The sequence below is a fragment of the Salvelinus alpinus genome, chromosome 13 (assembly GCF_045679555.1).
Source record: "Salvelinus alpinus chromosome 13, SLU_Salpinus.1, whole genome shotgun sequence".
NCBI classification, from domain to species: domain Eukaryota; kingdom Metazoa; phylum Chordata; class Actinopteri; order Salmoniformes; family Salmonidae; genus Salvelinus; species Salvelinus alpinus.
The window spans coordinates 13,863,686-13,890,473 of record NC_092098.1 but is presented as its reverse complement, the minus strand read 5'-3'; the positions used below and the strand labels follow the sequence as shown (position 1 = coordinate 13,890,473).

The 26,788-nt window shown below is 42.6% G+C and overlaps 1 protein-coding gene, 1 long non-coding RNA gene and 1 pseudogene across 2 annotated transcripts; 1 reads left to right on the top strand and 2 right to left on the bottom strand.

Moving 5' to 3' along the window:
• Window positions 1-559: 559 nt before the first annotated feature.
• LOC139536700 (UDP-glucuronosyltransferase 2C1-like) lies at window positions 560-3,362 on the bottom strand (annotated as a pseudogene).
• A 5,023-nt stretch (window positions 3,363-8,385) lies between these two features.
• Window positions 8,386-8,906, bottom strand: LOC139536699 (cornifelin homolog B-like). The gene is made up of 2 exons (XM_071337307.1): window positions 8,793-8,906; window positions 8,386-8,654 (listed from the first exon to the last, which is right to left on the bottom strand). Exons 1-2 carry the CDS (start codon window positions 8,893-8,895, stop codon window positions 8,386-8,388), a joined length of 372 nt encoding a protein of 123 aa, XP_071193408.1. The 5' UTR covers window positions 8,896-8,906.
• Window positions 8,907-23,480: 14,574 nt separating this feature from the next.
• On the top strand, window positions 23,481-25,645 carry LOC139537157 (uncharacterized). The gene is made up of 2 exons (XR_011667473.1): window positions 23,481-24,319; window positions 24,552-25,645. It is a non-coding gene; the product is annotated as an uncharacterized lncRNA (long non-coding RNA).
• Window positions 25,646-26,788: the final 1,143 nt, after the last annotated feature.

Here is a 26,788-nt window from a genome sequence, read left to right as displayed (position 1 = left end):
TGATCCACAGAGAATTGTGAGTGAGAAATACAGTACAACTTTTGTTTGACTTAGTTTTTTTAATCTGCATCAAAACATCTGTATCTTAGGACCAGGTCTCCCAGTTTACTGTGTTTTGCTCTTCACTATCTGGGTTTTCTCTGTTTTTCCTATATGCATGGGACATTTTATGTTTTCTTCCTATCTGCATGGGACATTTTCTCTGTTTTCTTCCTATCTGCATGGGACATTTTCTCTGTTTTCTTCCTATATGCATGGGACATTTTCTCTGTTTTCTTCCTATCTGCATGGGACATTTTCTCTGTTTTCTTCCTATCTGCATGGGACATTTTCTCTGTTTTCTTCCTATATGCATGGGACATTTTATGTTTTCTTCCTATCTGCATGGGACATTTTCTCTGTTTTCTTCCTATCTGCATGGGACATTTTCTCTGTTTTCTTCCTATATGCATGGGACATTTTCTCTGTTTTCTTCCTATCTGCATGGGACATTTTCTCTGTTTTCTTCCTATCTGCGTGGGACATTTTCTCTGTTTTCTTCCTATATGCATGGGACATTTTATGTTTTCTTCCTATCTGCATGGGACATTTTCTCTGTTTTCTTCCTATCTGCATGGGACATTTTCTCTGTTTTTTTCCTATATGCATGGGACATTTTCTCTGTTTTCTTCCTATCTGCATGGGACATTTTCTCTGTTTTTTTCCTATCTGCATGGGACATTTTCTCTGTTTTCCTTTCATCTAGTATCTTCGTGTTCTCTGGTTGGGGCATTGACTTCTTGGACCTTCGTTTGAGTAGCACTCTGACAAAGGAGAACAGAGCCCCTACAGAGCCCAGTGGGATGGTCAGTAGCAGAGCCAGCACATAAATGTAGGAGTACCAGGGCATGCTGTAGGCCTCAGTACGGAGGTGGGCAGCTCCTTCGTTCCTGATCACATACTCCAACCAGAAGGCAGCACGCTCCAGGGGGTGGAGAAGCTGGTCCCGGTTTAGGGTGCAGAGTCTCTTCATGCTGCGCTGGTAAGAGGGGTTCTTCAGGATGTCCTGCAGCGCCTCCAGGAACTCCCATTCAGTGAGCGTGGCTGCATCCAGCAACCGGGCCGCCACGCTGGCTTGCAAACGCACCAGGTTGTCCTGCTGGTCAAACAGCAGAGGCAGGCCCAGCACAGGGACACCTTGGCCCAGGAGGTCATTCTGGAGGAGCCGTCCAGCAGCAGGGTGTTGTTCCCTAGAGAGGACGCTTTTTCTCCCATGAACCTCCACACCACCTTCTGTGACAGTTGGGCGAAGGCGGCGGCGACAGACTCAGTCACCTCCTTAGGCTGGAGCAGAGATGAGGGTGCCCAGGGACAACCCAACCACTCCCTGCTCCCCAGAGCTCTGCATGAACCCCCTCATGTAGACCACATTAGGCATACTGAGCCACAGAAACTCAAACACAAGTCCACCCTCATCAGCCACACATCACCTGACTGCTGCATGGGCAGCATGTCACTCCCTCGGGGGAATATTGATCCAGTATGTCACTGTAAATGGGTTGGACCAACAGGAGGAGGTTGATGATGTAATGTAGGAGGTTCTGTGACCTCTGGAGGAGACCCATGTTGTCAGTGAGCCCAGAGCCTGGTACAGGCACATACGAGATAGGAGAGGGGGCTTTGTAGAACTGGTCCTCTCCAAAGCTCATCCAGTACACATTGTAGACCATGGTTGAAGAAATTTACTGAGATGATACCAGCATGCATGCCAAGGTCTGTGAGCATGAGGTCAAAGCTTGAGTCCTTGAGCTGTGCCATCAGGGCCCGGAGAGCATGGTGATGGTGGCGCTGTGGGCAGCTCTCTGATCTGGACCAGGCCTGTGTCCTTCCAGGACATTACGCACAGCCTGCTCAAAAAGGTCGAACTCTGTATCCTTCAGCTTCACCGTGACTGAGGTGTAGTGTGGTGAGCTCTCCCTGACGAACCAGCTGTCAGCCTGTCGTATGACGGTCATCTGTTGGCCCCGCCCATTGAGTTCCTTCACCAGCACCTCCATGTTGACCCAGTGGCTACCATCCATAGGGAACACCAGGATCCTGCTGCCATGGCAACTAGGGGCTGGTGTGAGAAGGAGGAGCAACAACGGGAGGAGGAGCCAGACAAAGGTGGGCAGAACCAGGGCTTTCAGCACACGCTCAGACATTTCTTTCACCTGAATAGAAACAAGATCGTAGTCATGGGAAATGGAAATAATTTACACAAAAGTGTATTTATTTTTAATAGCAAAACAAATTCATGCAATGCATAATAGTAGTACAAGTACAGTATTTTAAGATGTAGAATATATATTTGGAAGGTTGGAATGAGTTGTAAATAAACTTTCAATGTTTTATATCACTCTTACAAATGAATGATTACATTCTGTATTCTGATTTTGATTGCTGTGTTGTCTAGGGTTTTCTAGCTAGGACAGACTTGCGGGTGGCACACAGATGGGCACCTGAAAAGCAACCAACCAGGCAGGGCCCATGAGCTCCAGTAAGGACAGACTGGTACTCTTTCTAAACTCTCCCAAGGTGCAGTAGGCAAAGCAAGGACCGCACCAGAAACCATAGCAACCTACAAACAGTCAGACACACCTCATCAACAGAGAGAGCAACAACAACACCACTCTTTTGAGACACTATTAGTTTAACCCTTACTACAAGGAGTAAAAACAGTCATAGCCTGATCGTGTCTGTTATTCATCAGTGTTACAGTGGTGGCTTTGTGAAGGATACTCGGAGCATAGGGGCTGATGGGATATGATTTCCAGTGGATACTCACAGGAAGGAATGTCCAGACAGCAGTCGAAGAGGCCAGTATTCCAGCCCTTCAGAGAAGGTGCTGCCACCTGCTGATGGGCTATGATACTTCCTGCATGGTGATCAGACCTGCCTGCAGACACAATGACAAGGAAGACAACACTCTTAATAGTCCTTTTCTTGTGGGGGAAAATATGTCTTGTAATAACACAGAAGTAGCGAGATACAACAGACTTTACATATGCTGTATATTGTTGGCTTTTTACTCAAGTGACCCAAGGATTTGGTTTTGTTTACATAGCATCAGCATTGTTGAGCGAACAAAAATGGATGGGGTTGGAATGCTGTTAACAAGCCTAAACCACATAAAAGTAACATTAAAGCTGGATAGAGTAGCAGCATCATGACGCCTTCAATATTTTCAAAATAAGTATTGTTTTAATTGTTACGCTGATATTGAGTTGTATGTTCACATGATATTGCCTCAACATGCTTCAATGCCTCAGTAGTATGCTTCCTCGGGCTCTAAATGTCAACTTTGTATTGTTCTCTGAGATCTAGCAGGACATACCTGGCATCTTGTGGGTTGGTTTGGCTTTTTAAAATGTTTTTTCCAGCGTCAAGTTCAAGCCTAATTATTGGCTGCGCTGTAAATCATTCAAGGTGGTCCAACTCAAAAATATTGAGTTCCACTTCTTTTTGAACTTCACCTAACATTTGTGTTGCATGCAATTCACATTTGACCAACACTTTTTCTGAGTCAATGAGACAAGTTGGGAAATAGCAAGTGATAGACAGATGACTGATAAAAAATAAATACAAAATAAAAGTAAATGACTGTTCTACTAATAGAATCCACTTCCTTTCTAACTTCAGTCATGATCCAATTACGGACCAGATGGAGGGTTCTTTCAAATCTATCTGACCAGATAAACAGGTGCAAAAATATCACTAATAATGAGAACAAATCCCCATTCTTGCTCTATTTGGTTAAATGCATCATATTTCAACTGATATCTATGATTTGAATTGTAAATATTCCTTAACAAGTAAATTGAATAAAATAAAGTACTTGCTGAAAGGCACAATGGGCAATATGTTTATTAAACTCATGTATCTTAAGCCAACACAGTATTTTAAATTGCGAGCCTTGGTAAAATAAACTTGTTCTGTGAGTAACTAGTTGCTAAATCCTATTTAGTTTGCCCCCCTCAGATGTTTTTTTACAGTGTACAGAAATAAACTCATAAAAATGTTGCCAGGAAAGTATAGCAGCGTGACACAATTGTGGCTTCCTGTTTACTCATTCACAGTCCGGCTGTAACCCTGTAAAGATATGACCAAATCTTCCGCAAAATAACTGCAACCTTTTTACCCATTTTACACTATTATCCATTATTATAAATTATTTATAGTTTTTATTATAAAGAAACATTTTTGGATCTATACCAAGCTAGCACATTCGGTTCCTTGGAAGTTGTGGGAACGTGTGTTTTTGGTTTCACATTGGTTGTGGGAACGTGTGTTTTTGGTTTCACATTGGTTGTGGGAACGAAGCCATACGTTTCCTGACTGGTAAAACTGAATTTGTAAAACATTCTGAGAACAGAAGTGAACATTTGAACTGTTCTGGGAACGATTATTTTTTAGTTTGAATGGAGGTTCTGAGAATGTTTTACCCTTGTTGTTTTACTCTTGTTGTTTTACTCTTGTTGTTTTAATCTTGTTACTTGAAAGTTTACTGGGAGGTTTTATTAACACTCAGAGAAATGAAATTATAGGTTATTTGGAGGTTAAAACTTTCACTGAATGTTTCAATAAGACTTTAAATAACACGGCTAGCTTATTTGGGGTTCACTTTTTTGAACACCAAGCACAGATAGGACACATGGAAATGCATTTCCTTAGGCATTAATCATGTGAACACATTTCTTTTTTTATTGTGACAGCATCAGTGAGATTCAAGCCTATGATTTTCTGGTCTCTATCCATTGAATTAGTACACTGTGGCACCAGGATTTGTTGATGCTGAGAACGGAATGAGAACGGAATTTTCCATCAACGTCTCACCAAACATGGTTGAGGTTTTGCTTACATACATCCTGACTAATAGAAAACTGGACACTCGAAACATCTGGGGAACATTATGGGTTACATTACAAATACATTCTCTCTCCCTGGAATTGTTAGCTGGGATGACAGGAGACGACATTGACTTAGTCATGACGCACAATGAAATATGTCTGGAATAACTGCAGGTATGCAAGCTACTTAATGGGAAGCTCACACAAAAGCTGAAAAACCTGAATGAGGGCCATTCGTTTTGTTTAATGTGAAAACAAAAGTGTTACAACTGGCATTAGGTTGGTGCTTTGAGAATAATGTATAAAAAGTGCTTTACAAATAAAGTTTAGATCAGTTCAGATCAGTTTAAACTGAGATAAACTCAAATGTAGTTTGATTGAGAAGGCATTGTGGCAGTGGAGATTAACAGCAGACTGGGCCAATGACGGATATATACAGTATGCCCTGACTCTAGGAGCATTCACACCATGCCTATCTGCCCGCCACTGGGCACAGACGTCAAGTCAATCACTATTTCATGTTGGTTCAACGTAATTTCCTTGAAATGACGTGGAGACCACATGGATTCTACCAGTGTGTGCCCAGTGGGACTCATCTGAGGGGCCAATGTGCTGCTTTGGTCATTGGGTTACTCCTGTTGTTTTCATAGGGAGGACAGCTGTAGTAGGTTATCTGCCACTCTGCATGTCTGGATGACAGATGAAGTTATTTCTCCATGAAAAGGATCATTTAAATGATCAAGGCCAAAAGACGGAACCAGGGCCAAGAGGACATCTTCAATTTCTATTTAATCTTTTCATGGCATGAAAATACTATGCAAATGAGAGGGTTGAGTAACAGTGATGAAAATAATGACATAGCCAAGATGAATGCCAACTCCAAGGCAATGGAGAGAAACATATATTTTAGAGACGTGGAGAATTTTTTTTTTACGCCTCTAAGGTGTTATGCAATCATAGTCACAAAATATCGACGGAATTAATCGAACAAAAGGACCATTTGTGATGTTTATGGGACATATTGGAGTGCCAACAGAAGAAGCTCGTCAAAGGTAAGGCATGAATTATATCTTTATTTCTGCGTTTTGTGTCGCGCCGGGAGTGTTGAAATATGATGTTCTGTGATTGTTAGCTGGGGTGCTATCCTCAGATAATAGCATTGTTTGCTTTCGCCGTAAAGCATTTTTGAAATCTGACACGTTGGCTGGATTCACAACAAGTGTAGCTTTAATTTGGTATATTGAATGTGTGATTTCATGAAAGTTTAATTTTTATAGTAATTTATTTGAATTTGGGGCTCTGCATTTTCACAGGATGTTGGCCAGGTGGGACGCTACCGTCCCACATATCCCAGAGAGGTTAAAGGATTTTTAAGCCTTGAGACAATTGAGACATGGATTATGTATGTCTGCCATTCAGAGCGTGGATGAGCAAGACAAAAGATTCAAGTGCCTTTGAACGAGGTATGGTAGTTGATGCTAGGCACACTAGTTTTCACACTTAACAGTTTCCTGAATGTATCAAGAATGGTCCACCACCCAAAGGGCATGCAGTCAACTTATTATTTATTAGGACGGTGTTTTTTGTTGTGTACACAGTAATTGGGCCAAAGGGGGGGGGGGGGGGGGTGCAACTCAATATTAGGAAGGTCTTTCTTTAATGTTTTCTGTACAGTAATTGGGCTGGACCCACACTCATTTGATTGATTTCATACAATGTTGCACTTCACTAGCGATAGCAAACGTCAAGACAGATAGAAAGGGAGGCAGACAGGAGGAATAGAGATGAATGTGATTTAAAGAACCTGTATTTTCATCGAGATGTTTTCTGTTTATTTGTTGGCTTTATGTTTTTTGACTCAGTTGACAATGGAGGTTATAGGCCTACTGATACATTGGCTATTTCTTTAGCCGCCAATGGCTCATGGTAAATCAATGTGTCCATATGGCAGAGGCTGGTGCTCTCGCATTAGTGGAATTTGAACTTAGATTTATCATTTTAATTCTGATTTGTATTATTAACCACGATACAATGATTAAGAAATGAAAAAGTTATTGAAATGAAACTATTCCACAAAAAATGGCTCGCAGGTTGGTAGAAATTGTAGGATACATTTTATGTCTTCCCCAAACTTGAAACTCACATGCTGCCTAGGAATACGTTGTTATGAAATAGTGCACTTTTCTTTGTAGGTTGTTATGTTCCCTAGCAAGTAACCAAAAGATGTCGCTCAAACAGAAAGGGAAACTAACAACCAAAACGAAACAGGAGGGGTTCTGAAAAACACTCAGGGGGGTGTCCACTGAAAGGTGACGAGCAACAACAACTGTAACCTAAGACACCCACCATGAGCGACCACTAAATTTGCCCAAGTAGAGGCAAACAAAATTAAAACCCACACAATTTAAAGACAGGAAGCAAACCAAAAAGGAGAGCAAAATGAAAACAGAGATTTTAGAAATCAAATAGGGAGAGCGATCCACTCTTAAATATCACCTGTGCCAGTACAGCTGAAACCCCTTCTGACGAGATGACAAGCTAGCACAGATGTAACACATAATGACTAATGAGGTGATGTCAATCGGTGTGCCCAACGTGCTAATGTTCAACCTCTAAATATAAATGGTAAAACCAAAGCCTGTAACAAGGCCTACTGCAAAATTACAACGAGAGAGAGATAATGAGAAGGGTGTTGTAACTAAGATTGTGCCTATTAAAACTCGGCTTATCCATCGCGGCGATCCATCACGGAGAAAATCGCTCACCTCAATCCAGCACCAGCGGATGGAAAGCACGACTGTGTTGCTTGCTATACTAGTGGGCTGGTACAGAGTTTCCCAAACTCAGTCCTGGCCGGCAGGACTGAGTTTGGGAAACCTTGGGCTAGTACACCTACGTGTTTGACATGGGCAGGAGCAGGCCTACGATCATGGGCAGGATCGAGCACTGCTCCAGATCACTTGATATCCACGACAAGGGGGAGATAAGAGAAGAGGGAGAGGGAGAGAGATGGAGAAAGAGAAACCTGACTTAACTCAAACTAAACTGTGTATCGTACAGTTTGCACCATCTCTCTCGACACAAAAGACACATATGAAGATATTCAACCAGTATTCAAACAAACAGAGATGAACAGAGATAACAGGAAGTAAAAATGTTAGCATTTGTAAATATATTTATTTGATATATATATTTTATAGAATAAAACATTTATAATATATGTCCTTATTGTGGGCATAATAGTTCATAGAATGACGTATATACATAATTTTAAGCATACATAAATATTGTTTTAATATACACTGTTTACAATGACTTCTTGTCAAACAATCTGACATTTCAGGCATGTAGGAATAGATATACATTCTATAAACACACAAACATGACTCTGAAAAAGGTTATGGCTGTATTGTGATGACTAAGGTGATATTGAGGTTATGGTAACATGTTGGTCATTCGTTCCTACTTCCTAGCACTGAGAAGGGAAAATGTTCACTAACTATTAAACCTATGAATATCACAGTGCACTAGGTAGGTGGTTGGATGACAAAATGTGTATCATAATGTACTTTATTTCAGTTCGGTAATGTAATATTTTTTTCCAGATGCAGCCAACTCTAAATGTACTTACTTTGATGCCGTAGCGCTGGCGCATGGACACTCTCATGGACATTGTGACGGGTGGGATGATGCCGAAGATGTCCAGCAGAGGGAGACAAAGACACTGTCCGTACTCTCTTGTATGTATACAGGCATGGCAGGGACAACACCATAATCCAAAACAGCCTGGCCAAAGTGAATGAAGCACCAATCGAGAAAACACACATACATAAACTATGAATTTTAATGATATGCACACTAACACTCTTACATACAAATAAACACAAACAAATGTGATCACACAAACCAAACACACACACTAACAGTCTGCCATGTCATCGGTGCAGTCACAGATTCCAGAACTCCACTGGTCAGACTCCTTGGACTCCATGACGGGCAGAGGCTGATCGATGACGAATGAAGGCATGATGACTTCTAACCTACAAAGACAGAGATCAGAGGACATCTTCAATAAACCACTCATGGCTTTGGCTTGCTTTGAGAGACAGTTCTTAAGCTGTTCTTGTCAGGTTTTGGCCAGGACTGTTCAGGTTTTGGTCACTAGATGTCCCCATTGCACCTTTTTTGTACCTTTTTGTTTTTTCCTTGCTCTAATTATTGTTTGCACCTGTGTCGTTCCCATGTTAGTATTTAAACCCTGTGTGTTCCTCAGTTCTTTGCTCAGTGTTTGTATGTTAGCACCCAGCCCCAGCCTTGTTGTGAACATATTTCTCTTATTGGATTTTCCAGAGGTTCTCTGGTTTAGTGCTTGTGTATTTTTGAGTAGTCTTTTGAGGTTTGTTTTTCCCTGCTGTTTTTCCCACTTTGTGGAGTTTCTTTGTATTTTGGAGGATATCCATTTTGTGCCTCTTGGCTTTATTTTTGGACGTGGTGGATTTATTATTCTTTGCCTGAAGATCTTGTCCTTTTATTAAACCACCATTTCTAGTACTGCTGAGTCTGCCTCATCTTCTGGGTTCTGCCGACTATTAGTGACCTGTTTCTCTCACCGGGTCCTGACAGTTCTCATCATTGTACAGAACTAATGCCAGTAATCAGACAATTCCTTATTCCCAAAAGATGACACATTCATTAATCATTCCATCAAACTTCAATCCCCAAAAAATAATTCAAAAAGTGTCTGGTCTTCTGTTATTACCGAATGATTACAACATCCTTTTCCATCAGGAAAACATCATCAAATTAGATCTCAACCATAACTGATAAAACATGACTTGGATTAGAGGGTAAACTATGGAGCCAAAGAAATGATCTGAAACACAACTAGGATTCCTCTCCATATAACCTTATTGAATCTCACAAGTGCATTTTATCTTAAAATGTTTATTGATGAAATATAATAAATGTTAAAAATAAAAGTCCATTGATAGTCGAAGTCTGAATATCAAAAAGATGGCACGTGAGAGAGAGCTTGTGAGAGAGAGCTTTGAGACTGAACCATTGGTGACATCAGCTGAACTGACGTCTGACACAGGATTTTCTGAATAAGAGCTGTGGAAGAGTGGAGGAATATTTTACATTAAGTAATGTCTCAGATACATTCCTAGAAACCGCACCAGCCTGTCAATCCTGAACATTCCAGGTCAGGGTTAGATTCTCTATAACAGAGTCAAAAAGAGGGTGAGGCAATTAGGCTACTGAAGGTCAAAGAGTAAGGGTAACATGACATAGTAAAAGCAAATCACCAGAACTATCACACCACACAGGATGGCCCAAAAACTAAGCTAGCCATGTTCGATGGAAATTAAGATTAGGAGTCCTTTCTGTTGCCATTCAAACGGCAGGCTATGGCTGGAACGGTGCTCAGCGGGTTGACCGGCTACACGAATGCCTGAGGGGATCAGCCATCAGAAATGTATGCTCACTGCCTGAGTAAGTTCGGGAGGACTATAACCTTCTCAAGGAGCAGCTGAACCAGCTCTTTGGTCAGTGGAACCCCCCGACCACAGTCAGAAGGAAGTTGCGAGAGCTTTGCCAATCCAAGGAGTCGTCGGCTGAATTTGCAGAGGAAGTGCGCTGGCTGGTCACACTTGCCTATCCTGGTGTAAACTGTCATGGCCAAAAATATAGATTCAATGGTTGTAAAGATGGAGAGAGGTCTGTTCGTAATAAAGAGATGTTCTGCTTTTTTGACACCACACTCCACAAAGCAAATCCAGCAAGCTCTAGTTTTATCTTGTCTTGATTATTGTCCAGTCATATGGTCAAGTGCTGCAAAGAAAGACCTAGTTAAGCTGCAGCTGGCCCAGAACAGAGTGGCACGTATTGCTGTTCATTGTAATCAGGGGGCTAATATTAATACTATGTATGCCAGTCTCGCTTGGCTAAGCGTTGAGGAAAGACTGACTGCGTCAGAGTTCTTGTTTTTATAAGAAACATTAATGTGTTGGAAATTCCAAATTGTTTGCATAGTCAACTTACACACAGCACTGACAACACACACTTATCCCATCACACATGCCACCAGGGGTCTTTTCACAGTCCCCAGGTCCAGAACAAATTCAAGGAAGCATACAGTATTATACAGAGCCATGAGTGCATGGAACTCCCTTCCATCTCATATAGCGCAAGTGAACAGCAAACCTGGTTTAAAAAAATAATAAAATAACAATGCCTCTCCCCCATGTGACGTACTTGTTGTGTGTATGTACTGACATGTATGTGTAATTGATAGATGCACACACACTACATGTTAATGTTTTTGAACTTATGTAAATTGTAAAGTATTTTGTCTGTAATGTCTTTTTCGTTATATGTCGGACTCCAGTAAGACTAGCTGTCACCATTGGCGTTGGCTAATGGGGAGCCTAATGAATCCAATTTTATTTTATTTAACCTAAATTTAACCAGGAAGGGCTCATTGAGATTTAAAATCTCTTTTTCAAGAGAGTCCTGGCCAAGATAGGCAGCACCAAGTCATTACAAAAATTATAGACAAACAACATGAAAAACTACAAGTAATCTAGTAAAAACCAAAGAATTCACAAGAGTATAACAAAAATCAAAAACAGCAAATTAAAATCATTGACAGGTCAGGGAATCAGTCTCAAGATCATTCATAAGTGATTTAAAAATACCAATCGGGACAAGTTCTTCCAGTTTAAAAGTATTTTGTAAGGCGTTCCAAGACGATGGCGCAGAGTACATAAAAGCCCTTTTACCAAATTCAGTTCGGACATTTGGAACAGTTAGCAGGATAAAGTCCAGCGAACGAAGAGAGTACCCACCACATTTCTGAACAATAAAAATGCCCAAATAAAAAGGTAGTAAACCCAAAATGGCTTTATAAATAAAAGTATACCAGTGACTGAGCCTACGAGTGACTAGAGAAGGCCAGCCAACCATGGTATACAAAGTGCAGTGGTGCGTAAGGGTTTTGCAGTTTAAAATAAATCTCAAAGTGCCATGGTAAAGGGTATCAATTGATCTCAAACACTGAGCGGAAGCATTCATATATAAAATATCCCCATAGTCTAGTAAAGGCATAAATGTAGCTGATACTAGCCTCCTTCTGGCTTCAAAAGAAAAACAGGTCTTATTCCTAAAATAAAATTCCAATTTCAACTTCAATTTTTGTGTAAGTTGATGTACAGTATATGCAATTTAAAATAGAGGCCGTCATGAATTAAAATTCCAAGATATTTATATGAGGTCTCAATCTCAATCTCCTTGCCCTGACAGGTAGTAATAGGTGAAAGGGTCAGAGGTCTATTTCTTGCTTTAGAAAACACCATTAGTTTAGTTTTGTCAGTATTGAGGATAAGCTTCAATTGACACAAGGTATGTTGAACAGTATAAAACGCAGTTTTTGTAAGAGATGAGGCACAACAGTAAATAACAGTATCATCAGCATAAAAATGAAGTTGCGCATTTTGGACATTTTTGTCTAAATTATTTATATAAATAGTGAATAAGAGGGGACCAAGTACAGAGCCTTGGGGCACACCATTAAAGACAGACAATTTAACAGACATGAGCCCATCAAATGGAGTGCACTGAGTTCTATCAGACAGATAGTTAGCAAACCATGCAACTGCATGCTCTGAAAGGCCTACACTCGACAATCTCTGCCTTAGTATAGCATGATCAACTGTATCAAAAGCCTTAGAGAGATCAATAAAAAGTGAGACACAGTGCTGTTTTTTGTCAAGGGCTTCAGTGATATCATTTAAAACCTTCATGGCTGCTGTAATTGTGCTATGCTTCTTCCTGAAGCCCGATTGGTACATTGATAAAATAGAGTTAGTAAATAAAAACTATTTTAGCTGTTCACTCACAAGGGTTTCAAGTATTTTCACCAGGGGTGACAGCTTTGAGATTGGCCTATAATTATTTAAAAGAGTTGGATCTCCTCCTTTTAAAAGTGGTAGGACAAATGCTGATTTCCAGATTTTCGGAATTTCATTACATTCCAGGTGTCACGTTCTGACCTTAGTTCCTTTGTTTTGTCTTTTGTTTTCAGTCTTTGTGTGTCTGCACCAGATAGAACTGTTTCGGTTTTCACTTTTGTTGTTTTGTAATTTGTAGTGTTCAGTTTTTGGATTGTTATTAAATTAAGATGAACACTAACCACGCTGCGCTTTGGTCCTCTCCTTCTTCCACCGACGACAACCGTTACAGAACCACCCACCAAAAAAGGACCAAGCAACGTGGTAATGGGCTGCAGCAGCGATCGCAGGACTCCTGGACCTGGGAGGAAAATCTGGACTATACAACATGGGACGAGATAGAGAGGTGGTCGATCAACCCAAGGAGAGTGCCGGAGCCCGCCTGGGATTCTCTGGAGCAGTGCGAGGAGGGATACCGGCGAATGGAGTTGGCACGGCGATTAAGGAGATCAGAGAGACAGCCCCAAAAAATTATTGGGGGGGCACACAGGGTGTGTGACTAAGCCAGGTAGGAGACCTGAGCCAACTCCCCGTGCTTACCGTGGAGAGAGAGCGACCGGGCAGGCACCGTGTTATGCAGAGATGTGCGCGGTGTCCCCGGTAGGCAGGCATAGCCCGGTGCGGTACATAGCAGCACCTCGTATGCCGGGCTAGAGTGGGCATCGAGCCAGGTGCCATGAAGCCGGCTCTACGCATCTTGTCTCCAGTGCGTCTCCTCGGGCCGGTGTACATGGCACCAGCCCTACGCATGGTGTCCTCGGTTCGCCAGCACAGCCCAGTGCGGGCTATTCCACCTCGCCGCACTGGCCTGGCTACGGGGAGCATTCAGCCAGGTAGGGTTGGGCAGACTCGGTGCTCGAGACCTGTAGTGCGCCTCCACGGTCCGGTCTATCCGGTGCCTTCTCCACGCACCAGTCCGACTGTGGCAGCCCCTCGCACCAGTCCAGTACCACCAGTGCCAACACCACGCACCAGGCTTCCTGTGCGTCTCCAGAGCCCTGTACGCCCTGTTCCTGCTCCCCGCACTCACCCAGAGGTGCGTGTCCCCAGCCCGGTACCACCAGTTCTGGCACCACGCACCAGGCCTACTGTGCGCCTCAGCAGGCCAGAGTCTTCCATCTGTCCAGCGCCGCCTGAGCTGCCCCTCTGTCCAGCGCCGCCTGAGCTGCCCGTCTGTCCAGCGCCGCCTGAGCTGCCCGTCTGTCCAGCGCCGTCTGAGCCGCCCGTCTGTCCTGAGCCATCAGAGCCGCCCGTCTGTCCTGAGCCGCTAGAGCCGCCCGTCTGTCCTGAGCCGCTAGAGCCGTCCGTCAGTCAGGAGCTGCCAGAGCCGCCCGCCAGTCCGGAGCTGCCCCTCAGTCCGGAGCTGCCCCTCAATCCGGAGCTGCCCCTCAGTCCGGAGCTGCCCCTCAGTCCGGAGCTGCCCCTCAGTCCAGAGGCACCCCTCAGTCCAGAGGCGCTCCTCAGTCCAGTGGGGCCCTTTATTAGGGTTCCCAGGCCAAGGTCGGCGACGAGGGTCGCCGCTCAAAGGACGTCACTGAAGCGGATAAAGACAATGGTGGAGTGGGGTCCACGTCCAGCGCCAGAGCCGGAGACAGCCAGAGACAGATGCCCACCCAGACCCTCCCCTATAGGTTCAGGGGGGGGGGTACTGTCACGTTCTGACCTTAGTTCCTTTGTTTTGTCTTTTGTTTTCAGTCTTTGTGTGTCTGCACCAGATAGAACTGTTTCGGTTTTCACTTTTGTTGTTTTGTAATTTGTAGTGTTCAGTTTTTGGATTGTTATTAAATTAAGATGAACACTAACCACGCTGCGCTTTGGTCCTCTCCTTCTTCCACCGACGACAACCGTTACACCAGGGTTAGATTGAAGAGATATGTAAGTGGTTCAGCTATGAAATCCGCTGCCAGATTTAAAAAGCAGGGATCCAAAAGATCAGGACCTGCAGGCTTTCTCTGATCTAAGGATTTCAGGGCTTTATGTACCACCTGCACTGAGAATGGCAAAAAGCTAAAAGTTTGACCAGCTCTCACTGGTTCATCCACACAGGGTTGTACAGAGACAGAGGACACTGGTTCATCCACATAGGGTTGTACAGAGACAGAGGACACTGAATCAAACAGCCTACCAGATGATACAAAGTGCTCATTGAAACAATTCAGCATTTCAGTTTTGTCATATACAGCAACAGAGTCATTCAAAACACATGACGTTAATTCATTACCATTACTGTTACCAGAAATAGACTTAATAGCCTTCCAAAACTTTCTAGGGTCATTCAGGTTATCAGTGGTAACATACATAAAATATTCAGACTTGGCCTTCCTGAGAAGAAAAGAACACTTGTTTTGTAACTGCCTAAAAATAAGCCAATCAGCATCAGAACATGATTTCCTTGCTTTAGCCCAGGCTAGATTACGGCCGTGAATAATACAAGACAGCTCAGAAGAAAACCATGGATTATCCCGCCCTTTAACCCTGAACCTGCGGAATGGGGCATGTTTGTTTACTATCATGAAAGAACTTCCAGGCAGTTTCCACGAAGAGAGGGATAAACTCAATCTTGCTCCAGTCAAAATAAAACAAATCATGAAAGAAAGCCTGCTCATTAAAACACTTCAAATTTCTCTTACGAATAAAACGTGGGTTTGTCTTAGGAACCTTAGTATTTCTAACAGCAACAACAGCACAATGGTCACATAAATAACTACAAAAAACACCAACCGCAGAATATTTATGTGGAACATTTGTTAATATCAAATCAATCAGGGTAGATTTATCTGGGCATTTAAGATTTGGGCGAGTGGGTGAGTTAATCAACTGGGTAAGATTCATAGAATTACAAAACATTTTTAAATCATCAGACACCGGCTTTAACCAACACCAGTTGAGATCACCAATCAAGATCATTTCACTGTAAAGAAGTTTAGACATAAGGTGCGTCAAAGAAGAAAATGCATCACCGAGAGCAGAGGGGGGTCTATAACAGCCAATTTAGTTATAGAGAGACCCTTTGAAACCTCAACATTCAAAGCAAGAAATTCCAACTGTTTACAAATAGTTTCAGACTTTGCCACACTTACAGGGAATTTAGTTTTTACATATATAGCCACACCCCCACCTATCTTAACTCGATCAGTGCGATAAACATTGTAACCACTTATACAAATATCCTTATCAAAAACAGACTTGCTGAGCCAGGTTTCAGAAAACACAATTACATCAGCATCAGTTGATTTAGCCCAAATCCTAACCCCATAAATTTTTGACAACAGGCTGCGTTCATTTAAATGAAAAATACCAAAACCAAATCTTGATTTAAAATCAGAGGGGGTTTGGAAACATTGCATATCAGGGCCAGGGTTAGGTTGCACGTTACCTGATATCAACAAAAGAATAATAACTAGGCACCTCTGTTTAATAACCTTGCACGGCTTCTCTTTTTTAAGAGACCTACTGCAAGCGAATTCTACAAGTGAGTTTCCAGACAATACAAAACAGTCATTTAAAACCATTAGACTTTGGTAGTGACACAAATTCGTACTGTTTACATCATGCCACAAATACATCGGCACTTGGACGAGTGGACCGAGTGAAAAAGAGCGAGTTCTTGCAGACAAAATGCCTAATGGATGGGAGAGCACATTGTCAGATGTACTCACCCTGCGACAATGTTCGTTTTCTCCAGAGTTCAGTAAAGTCAGTGCACAAAGCAATACCACGAAAATTGTCATTTTCTCTGACAAATGTAAAAAATAGAGGCCAACGAAGGTAAGGGGAGAGAGGGACAGCGTGTATGTATGTCTTCCAATCCCTTCACAGCTATGGACTGTCATCCAAGTGCAACCTACTCAAGGAAGAAGTCCTGTTCTTAGGGCATGTCGTGAGTGGTGAAGACAGAAGTCACAACCCTGCTCTGATCAAGGATGTGTGAGCCTGGCAACCTCCTAGTAATGTGCAAGACCTGCAACCCTTCATAGGGTTACGCAATTACTGCCGCAAGTTCGTTCCAGCCTTTGCAGAACTTTGCCAGCCCACTCAACATTCTCCTCAAGAAGGAAGCTAAGTTCCTGTGGAGAGAAGAGCACCAGAATACCTTCAATCAGCTTAAGGAAAAACTGAGAACAGCCCAAATACTAGGGTATCCAGCTGCAGAAGGGAAATACATCCTTGACACGGATGCCTCAAACCACAGTATTGGCTGCAGTGCTTTCGCATCTAGTGGGGAGAAGACAATTATCACCTGTGCAAGCACCCACCTCACGCCAGCTCAGCAGAGGTACTGAATCACTAGGAGCTAGTTACTGGCCACTGTCCACTACACCCGCCAATTGCGCCACTACCTATCACTATCACAGCAGCCTGACTTGGTTGTTTCGGTTCAAGCACCCAGAAGGCCAGCTAGCTCGCTGGTTGGAAGTGCTCAGCCAGAATGACTTTGACATTGAACGCCGGGCAGGCAACCGCCACTCCAACGTCGATGTGATGTCAAGATGGGACGGCTCCAGTGCATGTGACTGTTATCAAGCAGGCAAGGATGTAATAGACCTACCATGCCAAGGTTGTAAACACTGCCAGAGACTGCATGAACAGTGGGCGAGGTGCGCATATGATGTCGATGATGTAGTGCTGCTGGCGCTGAGTTGCATTGGACTTGGAGAGACTGAGAACAAGGAGCCCAACAGTGCCAGTAGCCACCCATCACAGGAAGACGGCCAGCCAGATGCTTTAACGCTAGAAGCTCCAACTGTAAACTGGCTTCAGCAACTCAACAGTGAGGAACTAGCCGAAGAGCAAAAGAAAGATCCTGTCCTCTCCATCCTTCACCAGTGGAAAGAGTCAGGAAGCCTTCCCACTAAGGATCAAGTTGCCCTGGAGAGCCCTGCACTAAGAAAGTACTGGCTGTGCTGGCCTCAAGTTGAACTATGCCAAGGTGTTCTCTACTACCACTGGGAGAAAGCTGGTGGACTCAGCCCATCTTCATTGTTGCTGGTGCCAGCCTTAATGCAGATTGAAGTGTTGCAAGCTTGCAACGACCCGTCAGAGCTTGCCACGACCCTTCTCCGCCAGAGCTACCACTGGTATGGAATGGGAGGAGATGTCCACCTGTTTATAGAGAGATGTCAGCACTGCAATTCTCATAAATCTGCAGGTCCCATTAAAAGAGCCAAGATTCAAACTAACAGGCTGGAGCACCTCTGGATCGTCTCCATGTGGACATGCTAGGCCCATTACTTGTGCATGACACAAGTAATTTTTCCAACAATTGTTTACAGACAGATTATTTCACTTAAAGTTCACTGTATCACAATTCCAGTGGAAGAAGCCACTGCTTGCTTTCTTCCTTGCAGTTTCCAGTCAAGTTATAAGTCAGAGAGACTGTGGACTTTGTTTATTTATCTTTATTGTTTAAGCCAGTCTACAGCAAGTTTAGACCGTAATGACAGTAGTTATGTCACATGTAATTTAGGGTTACCTGTACTGAAGGGACTCGGTACTCATGGAGGGGGGGTAGTGTAGTGCAAATGGCATAGCCCCTGTTTCCCCCATGTGTTCTAAGGTGTACGTTCTGTACGCTTGATAGCGTTAATGGGTGTGCCATGTTTAGGTTAGCTAGTTGTCTAGTAATTCCCACAGTTTAAAGTTTGCTCACATACTCATGGCATGGAGGTGGACATCGATCTATGCCTGAGCAAAAGCGCCTAGACATAGCTTGTGTAATCACCATTTGTATAAGATCATCTACTGCCAGTATCTTTATGTGAATTCCCATCATCATCATACCAGTATCATCTGAGAAGATCCTTCAGTAAACATCCATCAAACGTGAATCATTCTTGTCGTGGCCATTCTTGACCCACACGTCAGTAGCTAGGAAGAGCTACAGTGCATTCGGAAGGTATTCAGACCCCTTGACTTTTTCCACATTTACGTTAGTTTACAGTGTTATTCTATAATGAATTAAATAGTTTTTTTTCCTTCATCAATCTACACACAATACCTCATAATGACCTAACAAAAACTGTAATTGTTTTGTTGTTGTCGCAAATGTATTAAAAATTAAAAACTGAAATATGACATTTACATAAGCATTCTGACCCTTTACTCAGTACTTTGTTGAAGCACCTTTTGGCAGCAATTACAGCCTCGAGTCCTCTCTGGTATGACACTACAAGCTTAGCACACATATATTTGGGTGGTCTCTCCCATTCTTCTCTGCAGATCCTCTCAAGCTCTGTCAGGTTGGATGGGGAGCGTCGCTGCAGAACTATTTTCAGGTCTCTCCAGAGATGTTCGATTGGGTTGGGCCACTCAAGGACATTCAGAGACTTGTCCCAAAGGCACTCCTGTGATGTCTTGGCTGTGTGCTTAGGGTCGTTGTCCTGTTGGAAGTTGAAACTTCGCCCCAGTCTGAGCACTCTGGAACAGGTTTTCATGAAGGATCTCTGTCTACTTTGCTCTGTTCATCTTTCCCTCGACCCTGACTAGTCTCCCAGTCCCTGCCACTGAAAAACATCCCCACAGCATGATGTTGCCACCACCATGCTTCATGGTGCCAGGTTTCCTCCAGATGTGACGCTTGGCATTTAGGCCAAAGAGTTCAATCTTGATTTCATCATACCAGAGAATCTTGTTTCTCATGGTCTGAGAGTCCTTTAGGTGCCTTTTGGCAAACTCCAAGTGGGCTGTCATGTGCCTTTTACTGAGGAGTGGCTTCCATCTAGCCACTATACCATAAAGGCCTGATTGGTGGAGTGTTGCAGAGATGGTTGTTCTTCTGGAAGGTTCTCCAATCTCCACAGAGGAACTCCGGAGCTCTGTCAGAGTGACCATCGGGTTCATGGTCACCTCCATGACCAAGGCCCTTCTCCCCCGATTGCTAAGTTTGGCCGGGAGGCCAGCTCTAGGAAGAGTCTTGGTGGTTCCAAACTTCTTCCATTTAAGAATTATGGAGGCCACTGTGTTCTTGGGGACCTTCAATGCTGCAGTTATTTTATGGTACCCTTCCCCAGATCTGTGCCTCGACACAATTCTGTCTCGGAGCTCTACGGACAATTCCTTCAACCTCATGGCTTGGTTTTTGCTCTGACATGCACTGTCAACTGTGGGACCTTATATAGACGGGTGTGTGCCTTTTCAAATCATGTCCAATCAATTTAATTTACCACAGGTGGACTGCAATGAAGTTGTAGAAACATCTCAAGGATGATCAATGGAAACAGGATGCACCTGAGCTCAATTTCGAGTCTCATAGCAAAGGATCTGAATACTTATGTAAATAAGGTATTTCTGTTTTGTTTTTTTATACATTTGCAAAAAGGTCTAAAAACCTGTTTCCACCTTTTCATTATGTGGTATTTGTGTATATTGATGAGGGAAAAATGTAATTTAATCCATTTTAAAATAAGGCTTTAAAGTAACAAAATGTGGAAAAGGTCAAGGGGTCTGAGTACTTTCCGAATGCACTGTATGTCCTGTAACATCACAATATGTTACGAATTCCAATTTGTTGTGGCTAGGTGGCTAACGCTAATGTTAGCTAGGTGGATAATTTTAGCTAGGCTTTGGGTTAGGGGTTTAGGTTAAGATTAGGAGTTAGGTTAAGGGGTTAGGGTTATGGCATTTGTGCCCAACCTTCTTTGACGTGAGATCTACTTTTTCATTTGCCAGCCTGATGAGATCTACCAGTCTCTAAATCTAAACCAACCAACAAAATGTATGAAACGCAACACATCGCTGATTATGGACCTGCTGCTATGATACCTATTTGGTACCCAAATATAATTTGGACCAATAACATGTTTTCCACAAATAAGTGCAACTCATTTAATTTCCTATCTTAGTGTGACTTTTAGCATTGGGTGGAGGCAAGTAGGTTTCCATAGTCAGGGCTGTAGCAGCTTGTTGAATGTCATTTTGAAGGGTGAGAAATTTCGTTTCTGCTATTGTTGTGTCCAACTGAAAAGGTGATTCCATTTTGGAGGCAATGACTTCCAGATTTATGTCTGTGCCAAACGGAAAGCACATATAAGTGGCAATAGGCTCAAGTGATGCAAAGTCAGTGAAACGACTGTCAAACTCAGATAAGATGCTCTGGACTTGCTCCACATAACGTGCACTGTCAAGCTGTGCTGTATCCTTGCATTCATAACTTGAACGCCAGGGCATGTGTTGAAAGGAGAGCAGGTCCTTACGTTGCAGCTTTCTTGTGAGCAGTTGTAGTTTGCATTTAAAAGTGTTCACAGAGCTGATCATGTCGAGTATGTGTTTGCCTTTTCCTTGCAGCTCTACATTTAATTCATTAAGCATGTAAGTTAGGTCAGTGAGAAAAGCTAAATCCAGGAGCCACTGTGTGTCCTCTAGCTGTGCATATTCTGCATGTTTGGAGACCTTGAGAAACTCCTTGATTTCAGGCAACAACTCACTGAATCTCCCTAAACATGTATCTCGGCTCAGCCACCACACATCCGTGTGCAGCAGCAGGTCTGTGTGCCCCGCTGCAGTCTCTTCTAAGTGAGCGTGAAATAGCCTCCGCTGTAGGCTTCTTGCTTGAGTAGAACACACAATCTTCATCGCAACATCCATCACCTTTTTCATGTTTAACATCTTCCTGCACAAAGCTTTCTGATGAATTACGCAGTGATAACTAAGGAAATCCGGGAAAGAATCCTCCTGTTGGCACAATGCAACGAACCCACTAATGCGGCCTACCATAGCGGATGCCCATCGGTAGGAATGAAGACAAGCTCACAAAATGGGCATTTGGAATTTGTTAGCAAACCTCATAAAAGCTTGAAAAATATATTTGCCCCTTGTGTGTCAGTGGCAAAATGGCGAGTAGTTCCTCCATTGTACTCATGTTGTCAAATACCATTGACGAAAATGCATAACTGTGCCACATCTACCATATCTGTGGACTCGTCAAACTGGAGGGAATAACACTCGCAGTTGTCAATATCATTCTTCAGTTGATTCTCGAGGTTCTCTGCTATTCCCTCACATCTTCTTGTCACTGTATTTCTGGACAACTGAATGTCATTAATGGCAGCCTCAATAAATGATTCATTGATTGCCTCCACATCTTTGAATTACTTTTTATGCTTAGCAAGAACGCGACTCACACGATAAGATGCTATGGTTGCCGCTTTCCCAACTGCTGCCCTGGCAGTTGATTTTTTAGTTTTTGTACCTTTCTCCTTCGTAATTCAGTCATTGCTGGAAAATCTCTTTCCTGGGTTTTGTGTGTGGTTTTAAAATGTTGTTCTATGTTACTTTTCTCTGGGATAACGATGCTATTTTGGAAGATGAGACACACACGTTTTGAGTTTGACATGACGAAAAAATAATAAAATAAAATCATTATTTGTGGAAATGACACATTTTCTTGTTTTTTTTGTATTCTTCCCTTCACTCATTATTGGTGCTGTCGACCACACAACTTAAGAACAATTGCTAGTCGTTCGTGTTAAATATCGTACTAATTTGAGTGCCCCTGATTTATGTTTACTATGTTGCATCTATTCTTAACTGCTAAGCAGGTAGCTTAGCGGTTTCGAGCGCTATACCAGTAATTGAAAGGTTACTGGTTCAAATCCCCAGATCAACTAGGCACTTAACACTAGTTGCTCTTATAGGTCACTCTGGATAATAGTGACTGCTAAATTATGTAAAAGTAAACGAAACCAGGCTGGGTAACTAGTCTGACCTAAGAACAATGTCCAATTGCTGGCACAAAAAAATGGTAGAAGTATGTTGTTTTTAGAAAATGGGGCATACCAGGGTAACTGATTATAAATAAATGTTTCGAAATTACCAAATATTTGATCAACTTACCTCAGAATCATTTTATTAGAGTGACTTAAAAAATGTTGATTAGCATTTTAACTCTTGTGCACCCAACATGGTCAGGAAGATATTAGGGTCACAACACCAAAACACTTCATTGCATTTTCCCCTTTTATCGACCTCTCATTTCCAGGAACTGAGGATGTCCAGGAAGGACATTAATAATGGAGATGGTGATAATCAAACATAGAACTGTCCTGCTACTTTGACAAATCCTTTCACACGTGGGCTATAATTGCAGCAGAGGGTGAATGGACAGACATGTTGGACATCGGTGTGTTGCAACAACAAAAACAGCTAGTCCTGCCATGTTGGAAAGACACCAAGTCTTTCCAACATTCTCTCACCATTAGAAGCAGGATATGACCTTCATCAGATAAGTTTGATGACTCATACAAACAGAAAGACCAATTTAACATCTAAATGAATAAGGCCAGATGTCTGAAATATGCAGGCCTATTCTGTGACTGTGTCTGCCAGAGCAATGTCTCTTCTACCTCCACCCAGTCAGCTAAATGGAGGCACACGTTTAATGCTGTGACTATGATCAGATTTACAACCTCTATAGTCTATTATTTACCTGTTTGTAATGGAATTCCATAAATACGAGTGTATGAGTAATCTCATACTCATACATCGATTTTTTTTTAACATGTTGCCACAATTCCCGCAACTTCAATTAGTTCATCATGACGCTATCAGGTGCGGGTTTTGGAAATCCCGGATTGTAAAAACGCATTTATCATTAACGGTCTACACCTTTAAGACGTCGAAACTGTGCGTACTGGGAGTGGGCATTTGTTCAACTGTAAAATCACAACAACACATCGCAATGGGGAGTATGTGAAGAGGACTCTCTGCAATGACCACTAGTTATAAAAAAGGTTTGAAATGATGTACACCAATATTTTACCAGATTAACTGAAAAGTGAATCATACTGAAACCATATTGATGGTGAAATGCATTTGGGATAAGTTTTGCGCAATGGTCGAGCAAGCGTCTTGGTCTGCAGACGTCAACAAATTTAGTGTGACAGTTTCACGGGCGGATATTTTTCGTTTTGATTTGCCTCTAGAATGTTGTAATTTAATAGTCTGACATTTCTGGCAGAAATGTGTGGTGGATCAGCAGGGATACAGTGCCGGCAAAGTGTGAAATATGTATTCAGTTGATTTTCATGAGTTTTGTTATGTACCACATTCTCCATTTTAACTACGTCTTTAGCCAAGAACAACGACATTTATCTCATCAACACAAATATATGCCGGTATCCTGCATGCTGTACTGTTGTGGAAGCAAGGACAAGGAGAAGCAGCGCTCGGACGCTGCTGAGGTGTCGAGAATTCTAGAGACAGAGAAAAACCGAAAGAACCGTGAAAGCGCACCTCAACCACTGGACATGTACGGAATAGCGGGAATACCCGAGTTTCTACCCCCTTCTGGCGTACTCCAGCCCAGCTCAGTAATCCCACTCGAGTCTGGTGAGGTTCCTGGTTTGGGGAGTCGATTCAACAGGGGTGTGCTGAGCTTTGACTCCCCCCAGCGGAGACGAGGCCAACGGGCCCCGAAGCTAGGGCAAATAGGACGGTCGAAGAGAGGTGAGTGCGGCAGATGAAGCAAGCAAAAGATAAGGAACGATAATTGAGACCAAAGAAACTGAAAATATAGTTTGTCTAAAATATAGTTTCATTCTAGGTTTACCGATAAAATAACTAAGTTAGTCTGACCAGAATATGTACTTATTTTAATTGTATGATTCTACAGAATCAGATGAACCTTGTATGTCTTTTTTCCTGCTTTTTATATATATATATATATTTTTTTTTACAGTGGTGATAGAGGATGAGGACTTGGATGACGTCATGAACAACAATGGCCTCCCCATATCAATCAATATCTATCCTGTTGCCTGAACAATGCCAGACTGTCCAGACCTCAAGAAGCTATCGTGCTCATTTGTGAAATTCTGACGCGAGTACCACTTGTTCTGGACCATACCCAGTTCAGGTGCCCATTTGCAAAGTTTACAATAGCAGCATGCGCATCACCTGTAGTTTAGCTTTTCCTGGGGGAAGGTGGGTGTCCCAAGGAAATAGAGAGAACACAGTGCATCTCTGCTGCTGTTCTGGTTTTGAACAGGGGGGGAGCAAGTTGGATAGATTTGGAGCCAGACAGGCTGAAACATAAGCACACACGAGAAGGCCCGACCCATCACCCGACCCTAAAAAATGAGTTGACCTATGCTTTTTCATTGTTTCACATATTGTGTTGACAAATACACTTTATTTTAACCTTTGATATCGACAACACTGTCTCGTTTTGGTGCAAATGAAGTGTCTGTAAAATCTGTTCTAAAACATGATAGATATACTGTAGACTTTCATTTGTCATGCATGTCCTAATTAGAACCTTAGTAGGCCTATACCCTGCCTATGTTGTAATGTATTTTATTTTTACCTTTGCGTTACTAGACAAAGGAGTTCTCACTGTGAACTAGTGAACTTCTATGTATCCATGAATAGAGGTGTAAAGACACCTTTTTTTCAAATGAGCTTCTTGTCCAATGTCCTTCACCAATCGCCATAATAATCTAATTTGGTCTTAAAAAAAAAAATCATATGACATTCAGACAAGTTGCCTACCTCTGCTCTTGGAGTTTGGAGTATCATTCGTTTTGGTGGTTCATGTAAAAACCCAGTTACGAATCAGAACGATGAAGTAGATCGCAACATGGAGGAGACATTTGGTAAATGACTGACCAAGCTGTGAGGAATACATTGTTGATATGGAACCATTGGTCAGTTTGGCTCAGACTTTTTCCTGATAGCTGTAAAGTTATACAATTATATCACTAAAACTTCAACTCCAGTTGCAGTAATTAAATTCTCATTAAAACAAAAATAAATGATATGCTTGGACTGATACTGAAGTGGGTGTTGTTTTTTTTACACTTTGCATGAAAGAGTCTGATAAGTGGCATGTATTATTGTAAAACCTTGATTATACTTCTTGGAATGTGATATGCTGTTGTACAGTGATAGTACCACCAGATGGTGATAAAGTCAAAGGAACACAGTGCTCTGCCCAGAACTTTTGTCTCACTCAACTAGTACAGACTTGTAATTCATTTGGAATAAAAACCTGTTTGGGTAGTCTTTGGAAATGAACCTATTTTTGTGTAGTCTTTGGAAATGAACCTAAGTCACGAGATCACTGTTGAAGACAATGAGAACATTTTTGGTTTGAGGAGAAGTGATATTTTGGTAGGCAAAATGTAGATCTGAGAGAACTTGGTGGATGTACCCTTCCCTACATATTTATTTGGACAGTGAAGCTAAAACATTTAATTTGGCTCTATATTCCAGCATTTTGGTTTTGAGATCAAATGTTTCAAATGAGGCGACAGTACAGAATGTCACCTCTTATTTGAGGGTATTTCAAATCAAAGTCTGTTGGTTGCATACACAGATTTGCAGCTGTTATGGCAGCAGGTAAACTAGTGGTTAGAGCGTTGGGCCAGTAACCGAAGGTCGCTAGGTTGAATACCCAAGCCGACAACGTGAATAAATACTTTGATGTGCCCTTGAGCAAGGCACTTAATCCTAATTTGCTCCAGGGGCACCGTACTACCAAGGCTAACTCGAGAATACAGTATATACTTACACAGTGAGTAAACAACAGAATATGAGGTGACCCATGTTCAATGACTCTGTAAATGGGGAATTAGTCTCAAGGTGCAGGGCAAAGTACCGGGCAGGCAGCCGGCTAGTGATGGCTGTTCAACAGTGATGGCATGGAGATAGAAGCAGTTTTTCAGTCCCTTCTGCTAGATGGTAACAGAGTGAACAGACCGTGGTTTGGGTGACTGAGGTCCTTGATGATGTTATTGGCCTTCCTTTGACACCGAGTGCAGCGTGCACCCGGTGATGCGTGCCCCCCATGATGCATTTTTTTTCACACATACACTACGTTCATCACTCCAGAGAACGTGTTTCCACTGCTCCAGAGTCCAATGGAGGCGAGCTTTACAACACTCCAGCTGAAGCTTGGCATTGCCCATGGTGATC

What these genes read in the sequence shown, in the direction of transcription:
- LOC139536699 (XM_071337307.1), bottom strand. Translation starts at nt 8,895, where the DNA reads ATGCCTTCATTCGTCATCGATCAGCCTCTGCCCGTCATGGAGTCCAAG. An exon ending in CACCGATGACATGGCAGACT is followed by an intron (nt 8,655 to 8,792) that starts GTTAGTGTGTGT and finishes CACTTTGGCCAG; the next exon opens with GCTGTTTTGGATTATGGTGT.